At 37.1% G+C, this 27,118-nt stretch overlaps 1 protein-coding gene across 3 annotated transcripts in view; it reads right to left on the bottom strand.

Moving 5' to 3' along the window:
* LOC150095189 (BTB/POZ domain-containing protein KCTD9) overlaps positions 1 to 26,780 on the bottom strand; it is a 156,892-nt gene extending 130,112 nt beyond the window's left edge. For all 3 annotated transcript variants that reach the window (XM_090409700.1, XM_090409699.1, XM_090409698.1), the window contains exons 1-2: positions 26,536 to 26,780; positions 15,977 to 16,098 (exon numbers count right to left, since the gene is read on the bottom strand). In XM_090409700.1, the coding sequence (XP_090265826.1) occupies positions 15,977 to 16,098; positions 26,536 to 26,583 (170 nt within the window). In that variant the 5' untranslated portion in view covers positions 26,584 to 26,780. The remainder of the gene's footprint in view (positions 1 to 15,976; positions 16,099 to 26,535) is intronic.
* Between the last annotated feature and the right edge of the window lie 338 nt (positions 26,781 to 27,118).

The following is a 27,118-nucleotide window of genomic DNA, read 5'->3' on the forward strand; positions in this document are numbered from 1 at the left end:
AAACCCAGTTCTGTCTTATTTCTCACAAAAAAGACCCATTTTTTCCCAGTATCATTTTTGACAACACTTAAATTTCCAGACAAGATGAGATTTCTCTTCTTGGAATCACCCTGATATCAAGCCTCTCCTGGCATAAACATATCACAACCACTGAATCCTCAGTTTCTAATAAACTAAGATTTCTCTTTTGCTCAAGAAGTTACTTCACCTCTGAACAGAGTTAACCTTATATAAATCACAAATCTGCCCAGCTATTGAATACTGCTCTCAGATATGAGGTGGACCCCTAAAAGCACTCTCAAAATGCTTGACTCAATACAGAGGAGAGCAATTAGACTTATTAATGACCAATCTCTTACCAACTCTCTCCCCCCACTTTTGCACAGATGTATGGTTTCTGCAAGTATGTATACTCTACAAATATTTCCATGGGAAATGCTCATCTGAAATAACATCAATAATTCCTCCACTCTGTACTAAGCTGGTTGGAACACATGTAGCTGCTGCACACCATCCCTTCACAACACACCTTGAAACCCACAGAACAAGTTTCTTTTCCTTCTCCTTCATCCCTCTAATGCTGTATTGTAGAACAGTCTTTCCCTGATATGTTTTCCAAGGAATACAATATACAGGCTTTTAAATTAATTGTAAACAAGTTTCTCTTTTCCCAACCCACTCTACTCATACATAGTACTAATGTGCAGTATATGAGTACTGTGTATATACACAGTACATACACAGTTTGTGCATGTGCTCATACACAGGTTGATTAACCAACCTCACGTGTATGGGTTCAACATAAAGCTGGTGAGTAGCCGGCTGAATAAATTTATATGGAATAAGAGAGAAATTAGTCAAAACACCATAATAGCAGTTTACAAGACAGTGTTGAAACCAGTTTTAAGTTAAGGATCTGAGAATGGAGTTAGAAATAAAGCACTTGATGAAAGATTAGAGACCAATGATATGAGGGTTCTGATAAAAATTAGGGGCTAAAATAAAAAGCTTTAAAAGGGGTGCTTAAGGGTCAAAGCTGTATAACTAAGAGGAGACCTCCACATAGCCTTTAAAGGAATGCGGAGAACCGACCAGGGCTTCTGACCTAATGTCCAATCCTCACCTTCTCGTGGTGCACCCTGTTGGGTATCTACTTGGATACTGAACGGACGAGGATGGGCTGGCAATTTGGGATTTAGCCTACCAAATTGTATTCTTATTGGATAAACCAAAATATAGAATGATGGTACAACATGACAAAATTCCATGCCGGCTGGGGCGTCGCCCGGTTAAACAAGACCCCCTGTTGTTTTCGTCAGGGAACCAGGGCGAACAGCGAAAAGTCAGCTACTGAAACAAATCTGAAAATAAACCCCAACTCAACATCACCAGAGTTAAAGTTCGGTACTATCAACGTAAGAAGCCTGAATGGCAAAGAAATTGAGCTATCTGAGGAATTAGATAGGTACCAGATCGACATAATAGGGGTGACTGAAACAAAAAAGACCAAAACTGGTGAGATCTTTCTGAGCAATAAATACAAAATTTTATATTCAGGCAATGACAATCAAGGAAAAGAAGGAGTAGCCATAGTATTCAACACAAAATACGAGGCTAATCTTCTTGAATGGTAGTCAGTCTCAAGTAGAGTAATGTGGGCAAATATGAGAATGGGGAACTGGACAATGAGACTTATTTGTGCCTATGGTCCCACAGAAGGTTCTACTAAGGTAGAAGTGGAGGAATTTTTTTGAGGCTTTAGAAAAAGCAACTGACACAATGAAAAAGGAAAAGTTGGTCCTTGTTGGGGATCTAAATAGCAGAGTAGGAAATGATTGTCAGACATACAAAAATATTTTGGGAAAATTTGAAGAAAACAGCAAAGCTAAGAAAAATGGCAAATATCTGTTGGATTTCTGCTCAGGACATGGACAGGTTATTACTAATACAATGTTCCAACATAAAAATGTGCACAAATTCACATGGAGAGAAGAGGCTGGGAATAAGAAAAGTCTCATTGACTATGTTATTGTTGATAGTGATGTTTTCTCCCTGGTGCAGGACACCAGAGTGTACAGAGGATTTGAAATTGAAAGTGATCACTATTTAGTCTTGAGCAGGATAAAATTGAATTTCATATTGAAAAGAATAACATGTAAGAAAGTTTTAAAGCGAATAAAAGTTGAGCAGCTCTCAGATGTGAACTGTAGGCTAAAATACACAAAGATTATTGAAAAAAAATGAAAGAGTTTGAGAACAGGAATCAAACCTTGGAGAATCAGTGGCAAACTCTGAAGAAAACACTGATTGATTCTGCCAGAGATGGTGAGGTTATCTGTAAGGATAAAAAAATCAGAACTCCCTGGTGGACACAGGAAGTTAAAGAGGCAGTGAAAGAAAAGAAGAAAGCATACCAAAAGTTCGTGTCAAATAAGTCAGCTTGTGCTCTTAGAGAATATAGAGACAAATGAAAGAATGCTAAACACTATGTAAAACTAGCTAAACAAAAGTCATGGGAGGACTTTGGCAAGAATATAGAAAATAAATATCAAGAAGGTGGCAAAATATTCTGGAGGTTGTTGAAGAAGCTTAAGAATGGAGGAAAGAGTGCTGTAAAAGGAATTAGAGATGATAAAGGTGACATGAAAACGGGAGAAAAAGATATCCTTGAAGTATGGAGTAATTACTTTGAAAAACTGCTAAATGAAACAAGCAGTGATGACAGCACAGTGGTAAAAAACACTGACCAGGCATGCAGTCAGGAATACATATCCATACTAGAAGTAGAAAAAGCCATCAAAGGCTTGAAATGTGGAAAAGTAATGTCGACAAGAAATGCTGAAGTATGGTGGTATAAGAGTCTTACAGTGGCTGCACTGCATAGTTCAGAAAGCCTGGACAGAGGGACGAATTCCCGATGATTGGATTAGAGCTCTCATAGTACCCATATATAAAAAGGGAAATAAAACTGAATGTGAGAATTACAGAGGTATTTCCCTACTGAGTGTTCCTGCCAAGATCTATGCAAGTATACTTGAGAAATGGTTGAGAAGAATTGTGGAAGAAAAGCTTGGCGAAGAACAAGCTGGATTCAGGCCAAATAGAGGCTGTCAGGATCAGATCTTCACTTTACGACAAATAGTCGAGAAAGCAGTGGGAATATAACAAAGATATGTATTTAAGTTTTGTTGATTTGGAAAAGGCATATGACAAGGTACCAAGAGAGAAGCTATTCAATACCCTGCAGTTATATGGTGTCAATGGGGCATTATATCAAGCAATACTTTGTCTTTATTTGAGTTTTAAATCAGCAGTTAGAACTGAAGGAAGTACAGGAAGATGGTTTAATGTTAAATGTGGTGTGAGACAAGGATGTACATTATCTCCTCTGTTATTCATTATCTATATGGATCACATTATGAAGGAAAGTGGTATTAAACATGATATCAAAATTGGAGATGTTAATGTCAGCTCTTTGCTTTATGCGGATGATGTTATACTTCTAAATAAATCTGCTACAAGTCTGCAAGATTCTCTGACTAAATTGAATAGCTGTTGTAATAGATATGGTATGAAGGTCAGCAATAAAAAGACAAAGACAATGAAAATAGGCAGAATCATTGAAAATGTCAACTGTGTTGTGAATGGAGAACCTATGGAACAAGTAAAACATTTCAGCTATTTAGGCACGATTTTTACTGAAGATGGTAAATTAAATATAGAAATAGACAACAGAATCAGCAAAGCTGGTATGGTGGGAAGTCAATTGAATAAATTCATATGGAATAAGAGAGAAATCAGTCGGAACACTAAATTAGCTGTGTACACGACAGTGTTCAAGCCGGTTTTAACTTATAGATCTGAGAGCTGGGTCAGAAGTAAAACACTTGACCAAAGACTAGAGACCACAGATATGAGAGTCCTGAGAAAGATTATAGGCATGAACAGATGGCATCAATGGCAATATCATATTAAAAATGAGGATATTAGGAAAGAACTTGACATTGTCGGCATCCAGGAATGCGTTAGCAGAGCTAATCTCAGGTGGTATGGTCACTTAAACAGAATGGGTGAGGAAAGATTAGCAAAACAAGTGTTCTCTGCCAGGTTGGCAGCAAAACGACCCAGACGAAGACCAAGATATAGGTGGATTGATACAGTACAAAATGCTTTAGACGATAGAAATATAAGATCTGATAATGTTAGAGTATTGACAAGTAACAGACTGATTTGGAGGAAAATTGTAGATAGGAAGTTAGTAATGATGTAATTTTTTCATGTAGTACTGTCATATCTTGTACACCACTTGAGGGTAAATGGCAGGAATTTGATGATGATCATAAAAAATAAATATCAAGGTGGCAAGATATTCTGGAGATTGTTGAAAAAGTCAGAAATGGAGAAAAAAGTGTTCTAAACAGAATTAGAGATGATAAAGATGACATGAAAACTGGAGAAAAAGATATCCTTGAAGTATGGAGTGATTACTTCGAAAAATTGCTAAATGAAACAAGCAGTGATAGTACAGTGGTAAAAAACACTCAACAGGCATAGAGTCAGGAATACACATCCATACTTGAAGTAGAAAAAGGCATCAAAGGCTTGAAATGTGGAAAAGCTGCTGGAGTAGATGATATTCGACCAGAAATGCTGAAGTGTGGTGGTATAAGAGTCTTACAGTGGCTGCACTGCATAGTTCAGAAAACCTGGACAGAGGGACGAATTCCCGATGATTGGAGTAGAGCTCTCATAGTACCCATATATAAAAAGGGAAATAAAACTGAATATGAGCATTACAGAGATATTTCATTACTGAGTGTTCCTGGTAAGATATATGTAAATCTGAGAAATGGTTGAGAAGAAATGTAGAAGAAAAGCTTGGTGAAAAACAAGCTGGATTCAGGCCAAATAGAGGCTGTCAGGATCAAATCTTCACTTTGCAACAAATTGTTGAGAAATCATGGGAATATAACAAAGATCTGTATTTAAGTTTTGTAGATATGGAAAAGGCCTATGATAAGGTGAGAAGAGAGAAGCTATTCAGTACGCTACAGTTATATGGTGTTAATGTGGCATGATATGAAGCAATACTTAGTCTTTATTTGAGTTGTAAGTCAGCAGTTAGAATTGAAGGAAGTACAGGAAGATGGTTTAATGTTAAATCTGGTGTGAGACAAGGATGTACATTATCCCCTTTGTTATTCATTATCTATATGGATCACATTATGACAGAAAGTGGAATTAAACCTGATATGAAAACTGGAGATGTTAATGTCAGTTCTTTACTTTTTGTGGATGATGTTATACTTCTAAATAAATCCGCTACAAGTCTGCAAGATTCCCTGACTAAATTGAGTAGTTGTTGTGATAGATATGGTATGAAGGTCAGCGATAACAAGACAAAGACAATGAAAATATTAAGAAGCATTGAAAATGTTAACTGCATTATGAATGAAGAACCAGTGGAATAAAATATTTCAACTACTGAGGCACGATTTTTAGTGAAGATGGTAAATTAAATATGGAAATAGACAACAGAATCAACAAAGCTGGTATGGTAGGAAGTCAATTGAATAAATTCATATGGAATAAGAGAGAAATTAGACAGAACACTAATGAGCTGTATACAAGATAGTGTTCAAACCAATTTTAACTTATGGATCTGAGAGCTGGGTCAGAAGTAAAACACTTGACCAAAGACTAGAGACTGCAGACATGAGAGGCCTGAGAAAGATTAGGGGCACGAACAGATGGCATGAATGGCAATATCATATTAAAAACGAGGATGTTAGGACAGAACTTACCATTGTCAGCATTCAGGAATGCGTTAGCAGAGCTAATCTCAGGTGGTATGGTCGCTTAAACAGAATGGGCGAGGAAAGATTAGCAAAACAAGTGTTCTCTGCCAGGTTGGCAGGAAAACGACCCATAGGAAGACCAAGATATAGGTGGATTGATACCATACAATGTGCCTTAGACGATAGAAATATAAGATCTGATAATGTTGGAGTCTTGATAAGTAACACTGATGTAGAGGAAAATTGTAGATAGGAAGTTAGTAATGATATAAATTCTTCATGTAGTATTATCATATCCTGTACATCCCTTTAGTGTACATGGCAGGAATTTGATGATGATGATCACTCTAGATCCATGGGAGATCTCTTAGCCTGCATCTCCAACCTCTGTACACATGATAGAACGGACGTGCTATCGGAGAGCTCCTGAGAGATTTGTGTTTTTTGTTGATTTATTGGTGTTTTGGATTCAATTTAATGGACTTAAGTGTGTAATTTTGGTATATTATTGGAGCTTTATTAGCGTGGTTAGTGTACTAAAGTGTTTTATAACAAAATCTATGTCGGGAAGTCGCCGCTAGATGAATTCGTAATGTGTAGTGTTCATGCAAGCTCCAGATAAGATAAGTATCATTTTCAGTTATCGATACAAATTACTTAATATTGTGTAGTTTTGTTTTGTTTGCCTTGCGTATTTTAGTGCGTCTATTTTTGGTGTGTTATAACGTATAATTTGACAAAACACATTGCAAATAAGGATGGCACCTGTGCGAAGGAAAATGGCGGCCAGTAATGAAGGTTCGGCATCGTTATCAAAGAACGGTAGCATAAAAGAAATGAGTCAGTGTACTAGCTGTGAAATGTACGCTTTGCGGAGTGCAGTCGGAGTGTGGTTAGATGATAATAAAGGATTGAATGTGTGTAGAAAATGTAGGGAGAATGAGGAATTGAAGTGTATTTCGGATCGTGAGTGTGATATTTTTGTCAACCTTCAGAATGAAGGAAATAGGGATATGACAAGAAACGGCAAGGTTGTACATGAAAATTGTGAGAGTGTGAATGTAGAAAGTGTGAATCATAGTATAAATGGTTTCTCAGAGAACAAAAAAGATGAGATAGATGCATTGAGTGAGATTGCGTTGTTGAATAGTGCAATAGAAAGAGCAAAACAGCAGCTAGAGTGCATGAACAAAAGTAGACTGAATGAACCAACCAATAATAAAAGGTATGACAGGAAAAATAGACATATGAATGTGAACATGAACAAAATGAAGGATAGAGTGCTGTATGGAGACTCGTTAGTACGAGGTGTGTTAGTAGAGGATTTGACAAAATTGTACCAACCTGGTGCGACCATAAAGGACGTAACTGCGTCTATTAAAGAGCAAAAGGAAAGGGTGAAAGAAATGATTGTTGTGGCAGGTACGAATGATTTGAAAGGAGATAAAATGGAAATGATAGAAGACCTGAATGAATTGTTTGAGGTAGCAAAAGAAAAGAGTGAGGGAGTTAGAATGATTAGTCTTTTGCCACGGTATGACAGTGAAATGTTTAAAAGGAGGGCTATAATTGCGAATGACTTTATGCGTGAGTTATGTATGACGAGTGGTGTGGAATTTGTGGATGTGTGGAGTGAGTTTGATGGGCGAAAGGATCTATATAAGATGGATGGCTTGCATTTGAATGGTTACGGTGTAAGAAGACTTGAGAAAGTGTTGCTGAATGTAGTGGATGTGCAAATTCAGGGAAACTAGATTTGTTAGGGGGGGGAGTAGAGATACAGTCCTTATGGAGGCAGTTGAATGTAAGAATGAATATAATATGCCAGAGTAAATAAGGACAACAAATCTGAGTGGGATAGTTAATATAAGGCATCAAGGTAGGGTTGGGGCTAATGGGGGTCTTAAATTCATGTACACTAATACTAGGAATATTAGGAACAAGAAGGAAGAGTTTTTGGCCATGGTTGGCACTTCCAGACCACAGGTTATAGGTATTAGTGAAACATGGCTGACTGTAGATGATATAACTAGTGGGATTGAATGTGATGGGTATAGTGTGTTCAGGAATGACAGAGAGAATAAAATGGGGGGAGGAGTATTGTTGATGATAGCTGATGAGCTCCAGCCAAGGAGAATAGAAGTTGAATTGCAGGATAGAGAAAAGAGGCCATTTGGTGTGAGATTGTGGCTAGCAGAACTAAATATACAATTGGGTGCTGCTATAGACCAGGTGATGGAAAAGATGGTGGTGACAGTATGCACAAGCAAATAGAAGAAATGGGTGGAAGGAGGGTGATTATTATGGGAGATTTCAACTATGGTTGCATTGATTGGAGTGAGAAGAGGGCACACGGGAGGAAGGAACTGGATTTTATGCGGTTATTAAGGGATAACTATCTGCGACAGCATGTAATGGAAAATACTAGGGGTCAGAGAGTGCTTGACCTAGTAATTACATCTGAGGATTTGGCTGTAACAAATATGACCACATTGCCACCAATCGGTGAGAGTGATCATAGGGTCTTAACTTGGGAGGTGGCTAAAGGTGTAGAATTTTCAATTAAGACAGGGTTCATGTGGAATTATCGGGCTGGAAAGTATGACATGCTTAGGAGTTTGATTGGTTCAGTGCCATGGCATGTACAACTGCAAGGACTAGAAGTTGATAGTGCATGGGAGGTAGTTAAGAAGTGCTTGCATGAAGCAATGGCTGACTGTATACCTAGAGTCCGAATAATAAATCAAGTACGGGTTAAATGGATGAATAACACCATTAAGCTTGAGTTGCAAAAAAAGAAACAAGTATGGAGGGAATTTAAGGAGAAGGGTGACCGGAAGGCACATGAACGGTATAAAGCGCAGGCCAGAAGGGTGACGAGTGTGGTAAGAAAAGCAAAAAAGGATTACGAAAGAACATTGGCCATGCAGGCTAAAGAGAATCCTAAACAGTTTTTTAGATATGTAGCAAGTAAAAGGAAAAATGTACATGGCAGAATGATTTTAAAGAATGCCGATGGTAGGGAGGTAACTGAATCAGTTGAGATAGTTGAGTTACTGAGTGAGCACTTTGCAAAAGTATATCATCCAGGTGGTGACATTGCAGAAACGAATAAACCAGTAGATTATACGGGAATTGTGGTTAATGAAGTGGAGGTGAGTAGTCTATTGCATAACCTCAATGTCAACACATCTGTGGGATTGGATGGTATACCAGCTCGTGTTGTACGAGAAGCAGCTAAAGAATTGTCAGTACCCTTGACCATATTGTTTAATTTGAGTCTCGGGTCTGGGTTAGTCCCGAGCGTGTGGAAAGAGGAGAAAATAGTTCCACTGCATAAAGGTGGTTCCAAGACTGCTGTTGTAAATTACCGACCGATTAGCATATCAGGAATCATTGTCAAGGTCTTAGAGAAATTAGTCAAGAAAAGAATACAGGATTGGATAGATGAAAATGGGATATTGTATGGGGGACAACATGGTTTTGTGAAGGGTAGATCATGCCTCAGTAACTTGCTCACGTTTTATAACACAGTGACGGCTGAACTGGATAGGGGTAATGGGTTTACAGTGATACTACTGGACCTTGCCAAGGCCTTTAATAGGATACCACATGGAACCCTAATCAGTAAACTGGATCAGATGGGTATAGATATAGGGTTGGTGAGATGGATAAGAGGGTGGTTGAAGGAGAGATATCAAAGAGTGGTTTATTCAGGAGTTTAGTCTAAAAGACGTCTTGTGACTAGTGGAGTGCCACAGGGCTCTGTTCTTGGACCACTGCTTTTCAATTTATTCATCAATGATATTGGAAAGGATCTGAGAGGAAGTGTTCACTTGTTTGCTGATGATGCAAAGTTGGGTAGAGCAATTGTGAGTGCACAAGATGTCAAAATTTTACAGGATGATTTGGATAGTTTGGAGGACTGGGCTAGGAAAAATGGATGTCAATTTAATGTGGCAAAGTGTAAGGTTATGCACTTTGGGGTGAAAAGAATAGCAGCAGTATATCGCATTGGTGGAATCATACTACAGGAGATTGAAGAGGCCAGGGATTTGGGAGTGTTGGTGGATAGGGAGTTGAAGTTTAGGGGGCACATTGCAAAAGTAACTAAAACAGCTCACCAAATCACTTGGCTTCTGAAAAATACTTTAACATGCAGAGACGAACAAGTTGTTGTTCCTCTGTATCGAGCCTTGATAAGACCCCATCTGGACTTCTGTGCCCAGCTATGGGCACCAGGGTTTCTTCGTGATGGGGAGGAAGTGGAGAGTGTCCAGAGACGAGTGACCAAGATGATAGCAGGTCTGTGGAATGAACCTTATGAGAATAGGTTGAAGATTTGTGGGTTGCAGAAATTGGACGAGAGGCAAAGGAGGGGTGATATGATTGAGACATTCAAATTAGTGAAGGGTTTCTATAAGATTGATCCAGAAGATGTTTTTGAAAATATGACTGGTGGTGGGAGGACTAGGGGCCATGAATGGAAGCTGGGCAAGAGCGTGGTTGACAAGGGTGTTAGAGCTAGGTTCTTTACTTGGAGAGTGGTAAATGAGTGGAATAAGCTTCCAGAGTCTGTTGTGGGTGCTACGACCGTGAATGAGTTCAAGGCAAGGTATGATAGATACTGTGTGAATGTTGAATAGTTGTTCTTGACATGATGTTAGGGCCTCCCTCGATGAGTCTGTCGACTCCTTGGAGTTTCCCGGAACAATAATAATAATAAAAAATAATAATATTTCTGAGCAGCTGAAAAAAATCTTTCAATGAGACCTGATCAACCATTACTTTCTGTCATCATATTAGCCAGTTTTCTCTCTGGGCAATCAATCACTATGCCTTATGGTGGCTGCCTTGATCTCTTCATACTGCTCTACCAATGCAAGAGGCCCAGGACTCCTTTCCTTCATATATCCTCTTTCTTCTAAGTGACCTGCTCTCACTGAACAGTAACCGTATGAGAGAGTATTGCTGATGAGCAAGAGCATCATTCCTCCTACTGACTAACAAATTTTGTAGTGCACAAACATCCAAGTTTCAAGATCATCTACAATCAATGCCTTAAACACTGATCTTCCATACCATTCTTCAATGAGGCAAGAATAACCTCGTTGTCTTCAATACCAAAACAGTCTTCCCCCCCCCTGTTTTTTTTTACCACAAAAAAAGAGGACCTCAATTCACTGCCCCTCACTTTGATAATACACAAATAACCAGAGAGGATCAGATCACTTTTCTGGAAATGACACTGACTTTCCTAACACACATTACTCTCATTTAGCTTCTTCAACTAACAAAAAATTTTGCATCCATTTCTATTCATGGTGTTACTTTTCACTATTAGTAACTTTAATCCATTACAAATATTGAATCCATTTATCTTAGAATACTGGTCAACAATTTCTCTCACTCAATGACTCACTCCAGATGGTCTGTTCCAACCACATCTTTTCCAAAGGTGTATGGATGCTGCCCCACTGAACTGGTATCTGTCATTCCCTGGCTTTCTACCAGACCATGATCTATTTCTTAACTACAATCTCCAGTCTTTCAAAAAAGTTCTTTCTTCCTTAACCATTGTCTACATATAGCACCAACTGATTGATGCTCTGAGGTTGGGGCTTATAAAACCTGCACTGCAAAATTCAAGTCAGTTTGACTGTATGATTGTATTTTTATTGATGTATGAAAGTTTGAAGAGTGTTAATACATCAGTGCTCATCTTAATTGGCCTAATACAATTAATTGTAGGATAACTCTGAATACTTTAATTTATCAATTAATTGTAACCAAATCTGCACAGAGTGGGGGGGATGACAATGTGTTTGTTTTAAGATATATTATAAATCAATAATGAAGGAGAATGCTATATTTGGTTGATATATTTAAATTACTCAAAGGTAAAATTTGGATGAGGAGGACAAGGCTTACCTCCTTCAACTACAATACTGTTTCCGATTGTAAATATGGGCAAAAGAGTTATAAAATTATCGAAAATTATATATTAAAAAAGTTTCTATATTATGTAAAAAAACTTGCCTACAATGTCAATTCACACTTCAAGCACGCAAAGCAGATGAAACTCAGAAAACAAAAACAGCAACTCATGACAAATGACTACATTCAATTGGATTGGTTGACTCAATAACCAATCACAGCCTCTAGGTGCTATTGTCTCAGAGCTCACCCTGCCTCACCTTTTGAGCAGTTTAAAATTACTAGAATGCTAAGAATTTGACCTGCTGTGCCATCTGTACATCTTTTCAAAGGGCTCAAAGGTGTATGTATTAAGAACACACACCCAGGCTATTAACGCGAAATGTGGTGCAATGTTTACAAGTTGCGTTTACTTTTAGGAATCACGCAAAGTCTGGAAACAGGGGAGTCTTTAACAGGAATAAAGGCAAAAACAAAATATCAGTGATATTGCTATTCGGTGGATGAACATCACACACCTAGCACTCCCTGAATACTCGCCTCTGGTATACAGGATAATTCCACACCTCTGCCATAAATTTCAAAAGTATTTTGCAGAACGTGTCTTTGAAATTTATGTCAGAGGTGTGGAATTACAAGATACAGCCCTTTCAGTTGCAACACACACACACAAACCAACAATATATGTGTTGATTGATTCATCAACAGATTTATGATACATACTTGCAAAAAACCAGAATCACATAAAAGAAGACATGCTGAGGGTTGCAATCAGTTTAACAGATTTGCCCCAATCAACTGGCAGTTGCTATTTGTTTCTGAAGTCATACATTGGTATTTTGCAACAGAGGGCAAGTTTACATTACTGGAATGACTAATATGCATTTTATTGTGTATGTAGCAGCAAAAATGCACGTTGACTTTAACAAGAGGCTTTCTCTGGTTGAATTCCATGCTTATGAGCATTTACCCTCTTCACTATTATACATAAAAATATAACGGAAAAACTCACGTAGAAAAATTATTTAATGGTATAATTTTCGCCCGTGTGTCACAGGCATCTTCAGTACAATTAGGCACAAAAATTAAACATTAACTGACAATTCCAAAAAGCGCCACCTAAGTAGCTGGTGTAAGATAACTAAAAAGGTCAATAACTTTCCTGAAAAAAAAAAAATAAATAAAAAAAAAAAAAATTAATACAATAAAAAGTTAGGAAAGATTAGCTGATTTGTAAAGTACTATCTCCCATAAAGGGGATAGACGTAAGCCGTCGGATCTGTTTAAGTTAGGAGAATGAAGTAGAGTTTCACATGCTTCTTTATAAAGGCGTTCCATGAGAAACTGACTTTTGTGAAGAACTCTTGTCTTTTTCCAATGAACTCTGTGTCTAGTGAAGATGGCATGTTCTGCAAGTCCAGACTTTTCAGGTTTAAAGTATTCAATATAAGATTGGTGTTCTTCTAGCCGAATGGAGGCAGATCTTCTCGTTTGTCCGAAATAACATAATCCACAAGAGCACGGAATCTGGTAGACACCTGGATGATTGAGATGTGGAAGCTTGTCCTTTGGAGAAGCGAAAAATCTCCACCTTTCTCGCTTCTCCAAAGGACAAGCTTCCACATCTCAATCATCCAGGTGTCTACCAGATTCCGTGCTCTTGTGGATTATGTTATTTCGGACAAACGGGAAGATCTGCCTCCATTCGGCTAGAAGAACACCAATCTTATATTGAATACTTTAAACCTGAAAAGTCTGGACTTGCAGAACATGCCATCTTCACTAGACACAGAGTTCATTGGAAAAAGACAAGAGTTCTTCACAAAAGTCAGTTTCTCATGGAACGCCTTTATAAAGAAGCATGTGAAACTCTACTTCATTCTCCTAACTTAAACAGATCCGACGGCTTACGTCTATCCCCTTTATGGGAGATAGTACTTTACAAATCAGCTAATCTTTCCTAACTTTTTATTGTATTAATTTTTTATTTTTATTTTTTATTTTTTTTTTTTTTTAGGAAAGTTATTGACCTTTTTAGTTATCTTACACCAGCTACTTAGGTGGCGCTTTTTGGAATTGTCAGTTAATGTTTAATTTTTGTGCCTAATTGTACTGAAGATGCCTGTGACACACGGGCGAAAATTATACCATTAAATAATTTTTCTACGTGAGTTTTTCCGTTATATTTTTATGTATAGTTATGTCTACTCACGGTTTACCTCTTTTAAAACTTATCTCTTCACTATTGCCTTTGTGAACATGGCATGGCTCCAGCATCATGAAATGAACAAGGGGGATATGAAGAACTGTGAAAGTACCAGAAACTGAGGACTGTAATGAGAGAGGTGTCTCCCAAGCATTTTATGGCAGGTCCTACGTGAAAACTAGCTTTACCTGTATATTTTCATCAGATTGAGCACTTTTACCAGACCATCAATCATTGTTAATTAACATTTTGTCAGTACTTTCTGCAACAGCATATGCAGGATCAATGATTTCACTTGTGCTTTTCAGAGATGGTAATTTCACTCAAGATGGTGTTTTTCAATTATCACAACAATTGTATGTGGACCAATCAAAAAATCATCTGCAATTTTCCATCAACATATGGACGAGTATCTCTGGAGAGAGATTAATAAGGTTGTTGTGTTATATGTACATATAACATATATCATGATTTTTTGCAAAACCTAGTAAAAAACCGTCCATGATGTGCTTGATGATGTTCCCTTGTTAAGAATAAACACATGGTTCATTCATGATGGAACTCCACTACTTTTTTTGAGGCTCAAAGGTATCTTGATCAAAAGTTTCTGAAATATGGATTGCTCATTTAACCAATACTGTGGGTTTGGTGTGATCTAATGATTTCATTAGAGCATGCTAATGATTTCATTTGACATCATTAGCATTCTCTACCCAAGTGCAAAATATTGATGAACCATAGGAATGTGCTCAACATGCATGCACCATCAGACACAAGGTAAGGAACTTTTGTGCATATGAGGCCGTGAGTAGTGAGACTACTACATGACCAACAGCGGAGGTCATTTTGAATATATGCTGTGAGAAACAGCAGTTCATCCTGCAGCATTTCTTTTACCAGTTACCCAGGGATTTGCTTTCTATCTGCATTACTGGTATCTCCAATTGCATATATTTATAGAGATGCTTTTGTGTAAAATATGCTTTGAAAGTTTATGAAGGGCGTGAAATATCCTGTTTCTTTTTTTTGTTTTGTTTTCCTCCCAATAGTAACCCTACCAGGAGGTAATTTATTTCCTACATGCTCCATTGCATACAATGCATATATTACATATAACTTCCAAGTACTGATTAACATTTATATTTATATTTTTGTATCAATATTCATATTTACATTTATATTTTTACATCTATATGTACATATTCTGATCTTTACATCCATATTTATATTTCTGTATATACATATATAATTCACACAATATCAGTAATTTATGTTACATTACAACGACTTCTTCTAAGGAAGGGCAGTTGCATATAAGCCAAACAATCAATCATGGCAATCAATCAAAAATGAAACAGTGTAAAGAACATTGTGAATAGTCTTTTCTGATCAGTGGCAAGTGTGAATGTGGTAAATACCTGGAGGGTGGGATAACTTATGTGCAAATTGAGCATTCCAAATGCAAAGCTGGGATGATGAACTCATATGAATAATGGTTCAGAGCTATTTTTCCTTTATCGTTATACAATATAGCAGCCCACTGTCTATTGCTACAAGACAACGCATGCTGCTTTCAAGAAAACAAATGCATCTTTCTGAAGATGATACTGCAACAGTGTTTGAGAAAAATCATGTGAAAAAATCTGATATGAGTTCCCTCCTAACTCAACAGGAACACCTTTGGAATGTTGAGTGATAGCAAGACTGAAGCATTAATGGTAAATGGACTGATGATCACATTTGAAGAACAATCCAAAATATCTGACTCATTAACACAGATTGGTGGTAAGCATAATCAGAGCCAAACAAGAACCCATAAAACTTATTTCAACATAGTGCATGAAAATTGAGTGATCCATGAATGGAAGTGTTAGTGGTAGGATTGTAAATATGCATACATGAAAGCATGTATAATATTATCTGATATGTTTCTTCTCTCTGTAGAGTGAAAAATTTTGTTTTGAAACCAAATTTTAAAGCAGCTGCTAAAGCAATGTTATTCATGTGTATGTGTGTACATAATGTTATATACTACCTGATTAATTTGATATCCTCTATTTCACCTCCTTGTACTGTGAAAAGTTTTTTTGCTTTAAAACCAAATTTTGAAGTGGCAGCTGAAAGCAGTTCTTCAAGGGAATGGGTTAATAGCACAACCTAAAAATGATAAAAAAAAAAAAATAAGACAATTAGATGTAAAACTCTTAATTAACTGTTAAAATAGAAAACCCTTAAAGATTAAATATAAACAAAGCACATACAGTGTTTACTTTTAATATATTACTCTCTATTGGGCCCCTTAAGAATGAGATAAAAACTGAGCTAACCAAACCACAAAAAGGAAAAAACAGCTTCATTCAATACTACACCACACAATTTATGATTAAAATTTTCAGTTAGGAGCAATTTTTCATGAAAAACCTTCAGGTTTTCTTTTTTTTTTTTCTTCATATCACTCCCATTCACAAAAGATTGTAAACCGCATCATCATCACTTTGAATTTCCCTCCAAATTGTCCATTACATGTTAGAAATCCAATATTGTTATATCTAACATTTTGTGATTCTAAGGCACTGTTGATTGAATCAATCCACCTAGACTTTATTTAGTCTTCCTCTGCATCTCTTTCTACTATTTTGGCATTTATTTATTCTTATGGCAAAAGGAAGTCAAAACAGCTATTGGCTTTCCAGACAGGTCAATGTCCAGTCTGGAAAGCCAATCCAGGGCCTCATTCATCACCTTGTGGATGTCCTGTAGGACACCACCATGAAATTGGCGCCTTGGGCAGTCGTTCACAATATGAGTAATCGTCTGAGCCACGGAATCACAATAAGGGTGGTCTAACAGTCTCCATTTATGTAGTAGGTAGTCACATCTGCCCTGGTTAGTTCTGATCCTGTTGATTGATGACTAAATCTTCCTAAAAAGAGCTAAACCAGACTGCAGAGCACAGGGATCTTCTACCAGAAAGCCATTTGTTGGGAGATTGTTGGACCAGTATTCTCTCCACATGTCAGGTGTTGATGGCAGGGCAGCTGAAGAGAGTTTGTCCATGGACCAGAAAGGCTTTCTAGATTTTAGGTGAAGACTAGGCATTTTTACAAGAGTCTGGTGCAGGAGCAGGAGTGGGTTGTTCATTGCTTTATTAAATTCTTTAATCGAGGCTTGTCTTCTCCATATGTTTGGTGGAGCAATGTTAGATAGGACAGGCAGCCAGGAGAGAGGGGTGCTTCTTACTATCCCACTAATTGTCCGCATGGTAGAGTTTAGCTGGGTGTCTGTAATGTTAGCGTGTGCACTTCTTTCCCAGACAGGGACACAATATTCTGCTGCAGATGATGCTAGGGCTAGTGCAGATGACCTCAGGACTTCTGCACCACAACCCCAGGTTGTTTCCAGCAAGCCTTGAAATGATATTGTTTCTCGTTTTAATTTTGTTGGACAGGTTGGTGATGTGCCTTTTATAGGTTAGGCTTCTGTCCAGGCTCACTCCAAGGTATTTCGGGTGAGGCTCATGTTCTACCATTTTTCCAAAAAAAAGGTTGAGGTGTCGATTTGCCTCTGCATTGTTCAGGTGAAATACTGTGGACAGTTTTTGTTGGATTTGGCTTCAAGTACCACTGCTTGAAGTATTCTTCCAGGAAGTTCAGGTCTGTGTTCAAGGTTGATTCCAGGTTGGCAAAGGAAGTAGATTGATGTAGGATCACTAGGTCATCAGCATATATATACAACCCTGAGCTGGTATGTGGTAAGTCATACACGTAGATGTTAAAGAGTAAAAGTGATAACACAGAGCCCTGTGGGAGACCGCTGTGAAGAAATCTGGGCCTGCTCTTTTTTCCGCCAATATGGACCCAGATCTTTTTGTTGGAGAGAATGGATTCAAAAAGCTGGAAAGTTTTTTTTGCACCTTATAATATTTCCTAGCTTTAGGAGGAGCCCCTGGATCCAGACTGTCATATGCTGATGTTAGGTCAATGAAAGTGGCTCTGGATTTAAGTTTCTTCTGGAAGCCTGCTTCAATCTCTGTTGTCAGGCCAGGACCTGGTCACAGCAACTTCTTCCCGGCCTGAAGCCAGCTTGTCGGGATTGCTCTTTCGATAAGTGAAATTCTTTTAAAAGGTGAAGCAAAGCAAGGAGATAGGTCATAGATTTCTGACATCATTTGGATCTTTACCTGGATTCAAAAAGCTGGAAAGTTTTTTTTGTACCTTATAATATTTCCTAGCTTTAGGAGGAGCCCCTGATCCAGACTGTGTCATACGCTGATGTTAGGTCAATGAAAGTGGCTCTGGATTTAAGCTTCTTCTGGAAGCCTGCTTCAATCTTTGTTGTCAGGCCAGGACCTGGTCACAGCAACTTCTCCCCGGCCTGAAGCCAGCTTGTCGGGATTGCTCTTTCGATAAGTGAATTCTTTTAAGGAGCTTAAAGGTGAAGCAAAGCAAGGAGATAGGTCATAGATTTCTGACATCATTTGGATCTTTACCTGGTTTGGGCACAGCAATTATTTTGGCTTCCCGCCACAGATATGGTAATTTTCCAGCCATTATAATTTTTGAGAAAAGGGAAGCCAGCCATATTTGGCCTTGTTGACTGAGATGTTTTAGAAACTCAGGGAGGATACCATCCACTCCTGCAGCCTTGCCATTCTTGGTGAGTTTTAAGGCTACCTGTACCTCTTCCAGAGATACTGGGTGTACAAATTCAGGAAGCTCAGGGCGAGTCATCAGGATTTGTCTGATGGAAGATTGCACAGTAATTTTCCTGATAGAGCTGGGAGACATATCTTGGAAGTTTTCAATAAATGATTAGCCATTTGATCAGGAGTTATCTCTGTTGTTTTGTGTGTTGTTGGTTCTGCCCCACCTAATTTTCTCAGAAGTGACCAGCTTTTCCGGCTAGATATGGCAAAATCGAGCTCATGGATGGTTGAGATCCGTCTTTCCTTTCTGTTTTTATCCAGCGTTGCTATGAGCTCCTTAGCAACAGTTGGGTCTCCAGTCTCTTCATATTTGGCTAAAAGTTCCTCAGTTTCTCTACTCCAGTATGGGATGTATTGTTTTCTGTAGCCTCTAGGAATGGAGGCTTTGGCTGCAGTTTTGATTAGTTTGACAAATCTTGAATAGCAATTAGGGACGGGTGGAATTGCTCTAATGGTCTGCTCAATTTGTTTCTGAAATGCATTCCAGTCCGACCTGCGAAGGTTCCATCTAGCAATTGGTGTTCCGCTGATGACTGGGATGGATGAGCCTGTCTCTATTAGTGTAGGACAATGCTGACTATTAGGGAATCTGTTGAGGGTGGTTCTGGTTGTTGGCAAAGGGTGGGCTTCAGAGTCTTTAGAGACTATGCACAGATCTGGGGTGTAGGTTCTGTTCCATCTGGCTGAGTGGAGAGTGCCTTCCTGCTTGGCATCATAAATCAAATACAGGCTATGCATATCCATCCAGTTAACTAGATTATTACCATCCTGGTTGTTAGAGGAATAACCCCACATGGTGTGATGAGAGTTGAAGTCACCAACATAGATAACAGGGTGAGGTGGTGGCAGGTCCATCTGATCAGGCCAGGATTGCGATGGGGGTTTGTAGACATTGTAGATGATGCCTTTTGAACTTTAATACCTATGGAGTATTCTGCATCAGGTAAACTTTGGATTATGTCCTCGAGGCCAGGCTGGATATAGGTAGCCAGGCCATGCTTGGGATGGCAGTTATAAGACACGAGAATTAGGCCTGGGATCTTTAGTCTATTGACGACTGTCAGGCACATGGGTTTCCTAGAGGGGCCAAGACATCAATTGCTTTGTCTTTGGCTATTTTGCCGATGACCTTGGCTTTGAATTTATCTTGAGAAACATATCTTGAGAGAGTGTTGTTTAGGGGACTGTAACTTATTTTTCGAAGCTTGCCCTCCATCCAAACAAGCAACGCGATCCTTGTTATTCCAGGCGACGATCGAGCCAGCATGGAGCTTTTTAAGTTTATTCATTATAGTTGTTGTAAGTGGTCCAGGAGGCTTGGTACCTGGCCTTTTGGCATTAAACACCTATTTTATTAATCTTTCCCCTCCCATTCTTTTTAAGTGATCATACCACCTTGGAGTAGCGTTGCTCACACTTTCTTGAATGCTAACAATGTCAAGTTCCATCCTAACGTCTTCATTTTTAATATGATTCTGCCACTGATACCATCAATTCACTCCCGTAAGTTTTCTCAGAACCCTCATATATTTGTGGTCTCTAGTCTTTGATCAAGTGATTTATTTCTGACCAAACTCTCAGATCCATAACTTAAAACTAGTTTAAAGAAAAGATTGTCTTGTATACTATAGTTTGGTATTTTGACTAATTTCTCTTATTCCAAATAAATTCATTCAACCGGCTATCCAACATACCAGCCATCTTATTCTATCATGCATTTCTAGATTTAACTTGCCATTGCCACTTTACATCAAACCATCTTCCTATATTTCCATTGATTCTAACGGCTGATTGACAACTTACATGTAGGCCATGTATTGCTTTGCATAATGTTCCATTTATCCCATATAGAAATCATATTCCCATGATTTCAAAACTATTTGTCATAAAGTGAAAATCTGATCTTGACAACCTCTGGCCTGAATCCAGCTTTTTCTTTTCCTAGTTTCTCTTTCATACTCTTTCTCAACCTCTTTTCAACTATGCTTGCATAAATCTTACCTGGAACACTTAGTAGACAAATTCCTCTTATAATTCTCACATTCCCTTTTTTTAGAGATGGAAATTATGAGAATTTGACCTTTTGACCAGGCTCTCTGAATTATGCAGTGTACCCACTGCAAAACTTTTAGACCTCCATACTTAAGCATTTCTGGTTGAATATCATTCACTCAGGCAGCCTCTCCACATTTAAGTTTTTGATGGCTTTTTCTACCTCATTGATATGTATGCTTCTTTGCAGTGAAAAGTTTTCAGTATGGTTCTGTCACTGCTTGTTTCGTTTAACAGTCTTTCAAAATAATTATTCCAGATATCTAGGATATCCTTATTTTCAGTTTTCATGTCACCTTTATCTACGTTAATTGCTTTTACAGTACTCTTTATTTCTGCACTGATTCAATAGTCTCCAGAACATTTTGCCACCTTCATGATATTTATTTTCTATATTTTTACCAAAGTCTTCACATTCCTTTTTAGCTACTTTTACACATAGCTTAGCTCTCTTATATTTTTCTCTCTATTCTTTTAAGACATCTGCCAACTTATTTGCTAGAAAGTTTTTGTATGCTTCTTCATTTCTGGGATTGCCTCTTTAAGTTCTTGTGTCCACCATAGTGTTCTTGTTTTTCTATCCTTGAGGACCATTTCACCACATGCCTCCCTAGGTGAATCAATCAATGTCTTCATCAGAGTTTGCCCAACACTCCAAGATTTGGTTATTGTTTTTAATCTGTTTCATTTTTTAATTCAATAATGTTTGTATAGTTGAGTCTAGTACAGTTTACCTGTAAAAAGCTCACTCAACTTTAATTTTTTTTAAAACTTTCTTACATACTATTCTTTTCACCACTATATTCATTTTTATCCTGCTTAGCACTAAGTAATGGTCACTTCTAATTTCAAACTCTCTGTACACTCTTGTACCTGAACCAGCATGAAGATATTGCTATTAACAATGACGTAGCCAATGAAGCGTTTATTTCTTGTGTCTTCTCTCCATGTGAACTTGTGCACATGTTCATGTTAGAAGATGGTGTTACTAATGACTAGTCTATATCCTGAGCAGAAGTCGATCAAATACCATTATTATTAGCTTTGCCTGCTTCTCCAAATTTTACCAAAATGGTCCTTTTTCCTGGTCAGGTTCATTTCCTATTCTACTGTTCAGATCTCCAACAAGGACCACTTTTTACATTTTCTTTGTTAGCTGCCTGTTCTAATGACTTGAAAAATTCCTCTGCTTCTTCCTCTACAGAATCTTCTGTGGGACCATAGGCACAAATAAGTTTCATTGTCCATTTCCCCATTTTGAAGTTTGTCCATATAACTCTATTTGAAACTGCCCTCCAGTCAAGCATTTTATCTTCATGATTGGTATTGAATGCTATCACTACTCTCGCCTTTCCTTGTTCATTATTGCCTCAATATAACATGAAATACTTATTTAGTAAGATCTGAACTGTTTTTGTCTTTGTCGCAGTATTGCCAATTACATCCACAGGGTACTTTTCTAATTCTTCTACATTAATGGAAAGGAAACTTTTCTAATTCTTCTACCAAATTAATGAAAAGGAAATCTTTAGATTTTCTTTCCATTAATATTCCTTATACTGATGGTTTCTATCTTCAGTTTTTCTGATGTTGGGTTTATTCTTCTTCTAGGTGTTGAGTTGGAAGTTGTTCCAATAGGCTAACGTTTCTCTTGTTCATCCTGGTTCCTTGACAAACACAGTGGTGACCTTGTTTAACCATGTGATGCCACATGTGGCATGAAATCTCATCTTATTGTTTTTGCATTTGTTGTTTAAGCCAATGGAGAGACAATTTGGTCGGCTAAGTTTCAAATTGCCAGCCCATCATCATTCGTTCAGTACACAGTAGATACCTTCTAACGTGGCACACTTCTAACTTAATGTCCACGTGAAGGTTGGACATTAAGTCAGAAGCACCACTTGATTCCTCGGATTCCTGAAAAGCATTGTGGATGTCTCCTCCTAATTATTTGGTCTTTAACCCTTAAGCGATCCCAGTTGTAAACCTATAGTATAGTTGAGATTTATATTTGGTCATTCAAACATATAATTAAAATGAAATATATATTGATCTTTAATTGACCATCATTTATAAACATCCAATGCCAACATGTTTCACCAACGGGGCTGTTCGGCTTCTTCAGGGCTTATAACAGTAAGAAAAAACTCAAAGTGGCTAGTACAGAGAAAATGGAGTAACACAATTGTATAAATTAAAAATTAAAACAGAATGCATAACATTCCACTATGCCTGATCGTTGACAAAAGAAATGCTCCCACATATTTATTATCCAAACACCTCTCCAGCCATTTAAAAGAACATATCAAAAAATTGGACACTTACATTAAGAATTCAAAGCGCTTTATTGAAAAATTGAAAAACATCTTGATCTTAAAGACAGACATTCTCGCTAGCTTGGACGTGGTATCTTTATTTATCAACATCCCAGTAGAAGTTATCAGTATCCTATACAATATCTTCCCTCATCATTGCCTTAAATCTAATTATTTTAAATGGAATGAAATGATATATGAGCAACTAAATGGCTTAACTATGGGCAGTCCCCTTTCACTGCCCTGTGCAGATTGTTCATGGAAAAGCTAGAAACAGACATCCTCTCAAAATTAGACCCAAAACCTTTAGTGTGGTGGAGGTATGTAGACGATGTCTTCATAATTTGGAGGGACACAAAAACAGCTCTTTTGGACTTTTTAACAAAAATTAATTCTTTCCATCAGAAAGATATATTTCACTTTGGAACTGGAAAAAGATGATCAACTACCATTTTTGGATACCCTAATCAAGAAACTAGCAGATGGACATATATACAACCTAACAGTCTACTGCAAACCAACATACACTGGATGTTACCTAAATTTCAAATCAACTCACCATATTTCCCAGAAGCTCAGCATAATACATATGCTCAAAAAATAGAGCCACGAATCCCATGCGCTTGTGGTCTAAATTAAATAGGACAGACGTTGAGAAGCCTCGAAATCCGAAAAAAAGAACATATAGGACATGTCAATAACAACAGAACAGACAACTCAGGTCTAGCCCCATCATTTCGCAATTACAAACCATACCATTGATTGGGATAGCAGCTCCATGCCTTACCTAGAAGAAGACTTCCATTGTAGAAATTTCAAGGAAGCCATAGTAGTCCTCTGTTCTGGAGAAAATGCTAACAGAAACCAGGGAATGATAATAGCTGACATACGGAAAACATTAATAAGATCTCACTCAGTCTACCAGAATTTAATTTCGCTCAAAACTACAGAGCATGCTCTCACAACAGTTCACTAACATTACACGCATGAAGCATGTTGTGTTACGTGTTGTTTTAATTTTTCATTTATACGATAGTTTACTCCATTTTCTCTGCACTAGCCACTTTGAGTTTTCTCTTACTGTTATAAGCCCTGAAGACGAACAGCTCCATTGCCAAAACTTGTTGGCATTAGATGTTTATAAATCGTGGTCAATAAAAGATCAATATATATTTCATTTTAATTAAACCTATAGTATGTTAGTGCATGAGCGGGCTAAGATTAATTTTTTCATGAATTTTAGTTACTTTTTACTCAGAGACCCTAATTTTATAACCAAATGGAATTTTTTCAAACCACTACACGCCTCCAGTAAATAGGGTGGTCTCACAACAGGTGATGAAATTCTCTTCTTCTCTCTCCTCTCTACAGTTACTGATCTCTCAGTTTGGTTACTTTTTACTTGCAAGTTTCATCATGAATAGCATGAAATAAATGGATCCATTTAGTTCATTAATGATATATATTACAATGCTAAAATTTATTATTTTCAATAGCAAGCTTTCTCCATTCCCCACCAATATCATGCCTTACCTCTGGATCTTTTTCTTGCCAATTTTGACTCTAACTTGCTAATTTTTCTAACCTTTTACACACACACACACACAGAGAGAGAGAGAGAGAGAGAGTGTGAGTGAGTGAACCATGTATTATTCAAATTCAATTAACTGAGTACCTTGTATAACTGAATTACAAATCCAGAGTTACCTAGTTTCATGTTTTACACCAGAGAGACGTGATGTTCAAAATATCAATTGATTCATTTGTGTATGTAGGCTATTTAAAGGTGGCAACTGTAATTGCAACTCCTTTTTTAAAAAAAAAAAAACATGATTTGTTGTAAATTTTGATCTCTATATTAGAAGTGCTCCAATATAATTATTATTATTAGAGACCTCCAGGAAGTATGGTTTCCTTGAAGGAGGCCACATACTACCTGCACCAGCCATCATTTTTCTTGAATTCTTTCACATTATATGCACATACAACATGCAATCCGTTCCAATCACACAACACTACGAGAGAAAAATCTAGCTCTCACATCCTTCTTGATGGCATTCATTCTCAACTTCCAATGATGCCCTGTCATCCTTTCTCCACCATCCATAAAATAAAAATTCTTCTTCTTCCTAACATGGATTTTAGGCCAGGTGGCCTGTTCCAGCCTCATGCCATCTCTTCTTTCAATTCTTCTTTTTCCACTTATTTTATATTTGTATAATATTTTCATAAATTCCATCTACTGATATCCTGTATGACACTTTCAGAACTCTGCAAGTCTCAATCGTCTATATCAAAGCTATTTGATTTATAACATTATAAATAGAATAACTTTGATGTACTTATTTTTATTTAATTTATTTTTTATTTTTTCACTAGAGGTCAGGCCATTGAAGTGTAACATAACTTGTCTCTGTATATAAAGTAATACCTTGATTAACGCTCAAGATGCATTCCTAGAAGACAAAGTGCTAAACTAAACAGCAATAAACAGGGTCATTTTAACACATAATAAATAGGAATAGGGGAACATGCAATCAAGAATAAAAAAGTTTTACTTTAATTTTAAGTAAATTTAAGTATTTAAATATAAATGTGTACTTTGGCATTTTCTTCCAGAAAAGTCCCATTTCATCAACATTAAAAACTAGTTGGAGAGAATAATTTCCTCTTTCAATTATGGCTCTTAAAGTTGATGGAAAGGCTGAAGCAGCTTCATATCTGCACTTGCCACTTCTCCGGTAATTCAATGTTGCAGAGACTGCTTCTTTTTTTAAATATATCGAACAACCTCTGCTAACTGCAAAGTTTTCGCTCGTATCCTCTCTTTATTTTTGAATATGATTAAAAATATTGCTGGCCTTTTCCATGATTACTGCCTGACTTAATGGCATGTTGCATTTGGTTTCATCATCGATCCAAATGGAAAGACGTTTCTCAATTTCCTGTAAAATATTGCTTCTGGATCGCTGAACACTTAATTTTGTCTCCTTGTTTTTTAAAACTGTTTGTATAATAGAAGAAAACAAATTTAAAGCAGCTCCAATATCAACTTGAAATTCAGCTTTTTCTAATCACCTCAGCATCTGCATTTTAATGTCAAGCAAAATGCTTTTTCTTATCAATTTTGTTTTAACCATTCATTGGTTGGTTCAGGTTTGGGAATAATCATATTATATACGAATCAATGGAAATACAGCAATAAATTGAATCAGCGTAAATTTAAAAATAAAATTAAAAAAAAAACACAAGAGCTATTATTCAATGATATCTATTATTCTCCCTATAAAATGCACTGTGTGCTCATTCAGACAAGACTAAAATGACAAAGTGAATCACTGATCTCCTTTCGAGACTTCCTCATTTCCATATTTGAATGATGGCATCCCTTTTCGTGTAACATGCACAAAATATTTTGGAAATGATCATATATTACTATAATTACCACTTTCTGCAACCTACATTAATAAACATAACAAGCCATCGTATTTGATAGCTATAAGTAATAGATAATACACTCACCTTGCCATCTACATCGGTTCCATTACGAAACAATATTACTCTTTTCATTTCAAATAAACACGTGTGTCTGGCATATTGTAAAATAATGAGGACAAGATTCACACATGCTCTATGTTACCATACAATAAGAAATTTGGGTTATATTCAACACACGACACCTAATCCACACCACCCAAAACACAAAATACGAAAGGTGAAAACGGTGTAAAGCGACAAAATAACGAATCAGGCGCCCACTGATAAAGTATAAAAACCATACAGAAATAATTTCAAACAGATGCTATTGATAATGATTTTATTTATGAAACGAAACAGTACTAAAAAAATTATGATTATTTAAAAACTGCAGGCTAGAGAGCTATTGCCTACATTTTTGGAGAACATTATTTGAAAAAAGCATAAACATTAATTTCAAAAATGTTTGGTAGTTAAAAGATTCACAATATGAATTATTAACTATTAAAGTTTTTTCTTTCTTTTTTTTTTAAGAGAAACTTGTGCCATAGTTTTATGAATTATTTACACGTGCACACAAGATAATGGTAATCATTTATTATGAGGCCATATACAGTATTTCAGTCTG

The sequence above is a fragment of the Typopeltis vanoorti genome, chromosome 20 (genome assembly GCF_054136105.1).
Source record: "Typopeltis vanoorti isolate ZY-2024b chromosome 20, IOZ_Tvanoo_1.0, whole genome shotgun sequence".
NCBI classification, from domain to species: Eukaryota; Metazoa; Arthropoda; class Arachnida; order Uropygi; family Thelyphonidae; genus Typopeltis; species Typopeltis vanoorti.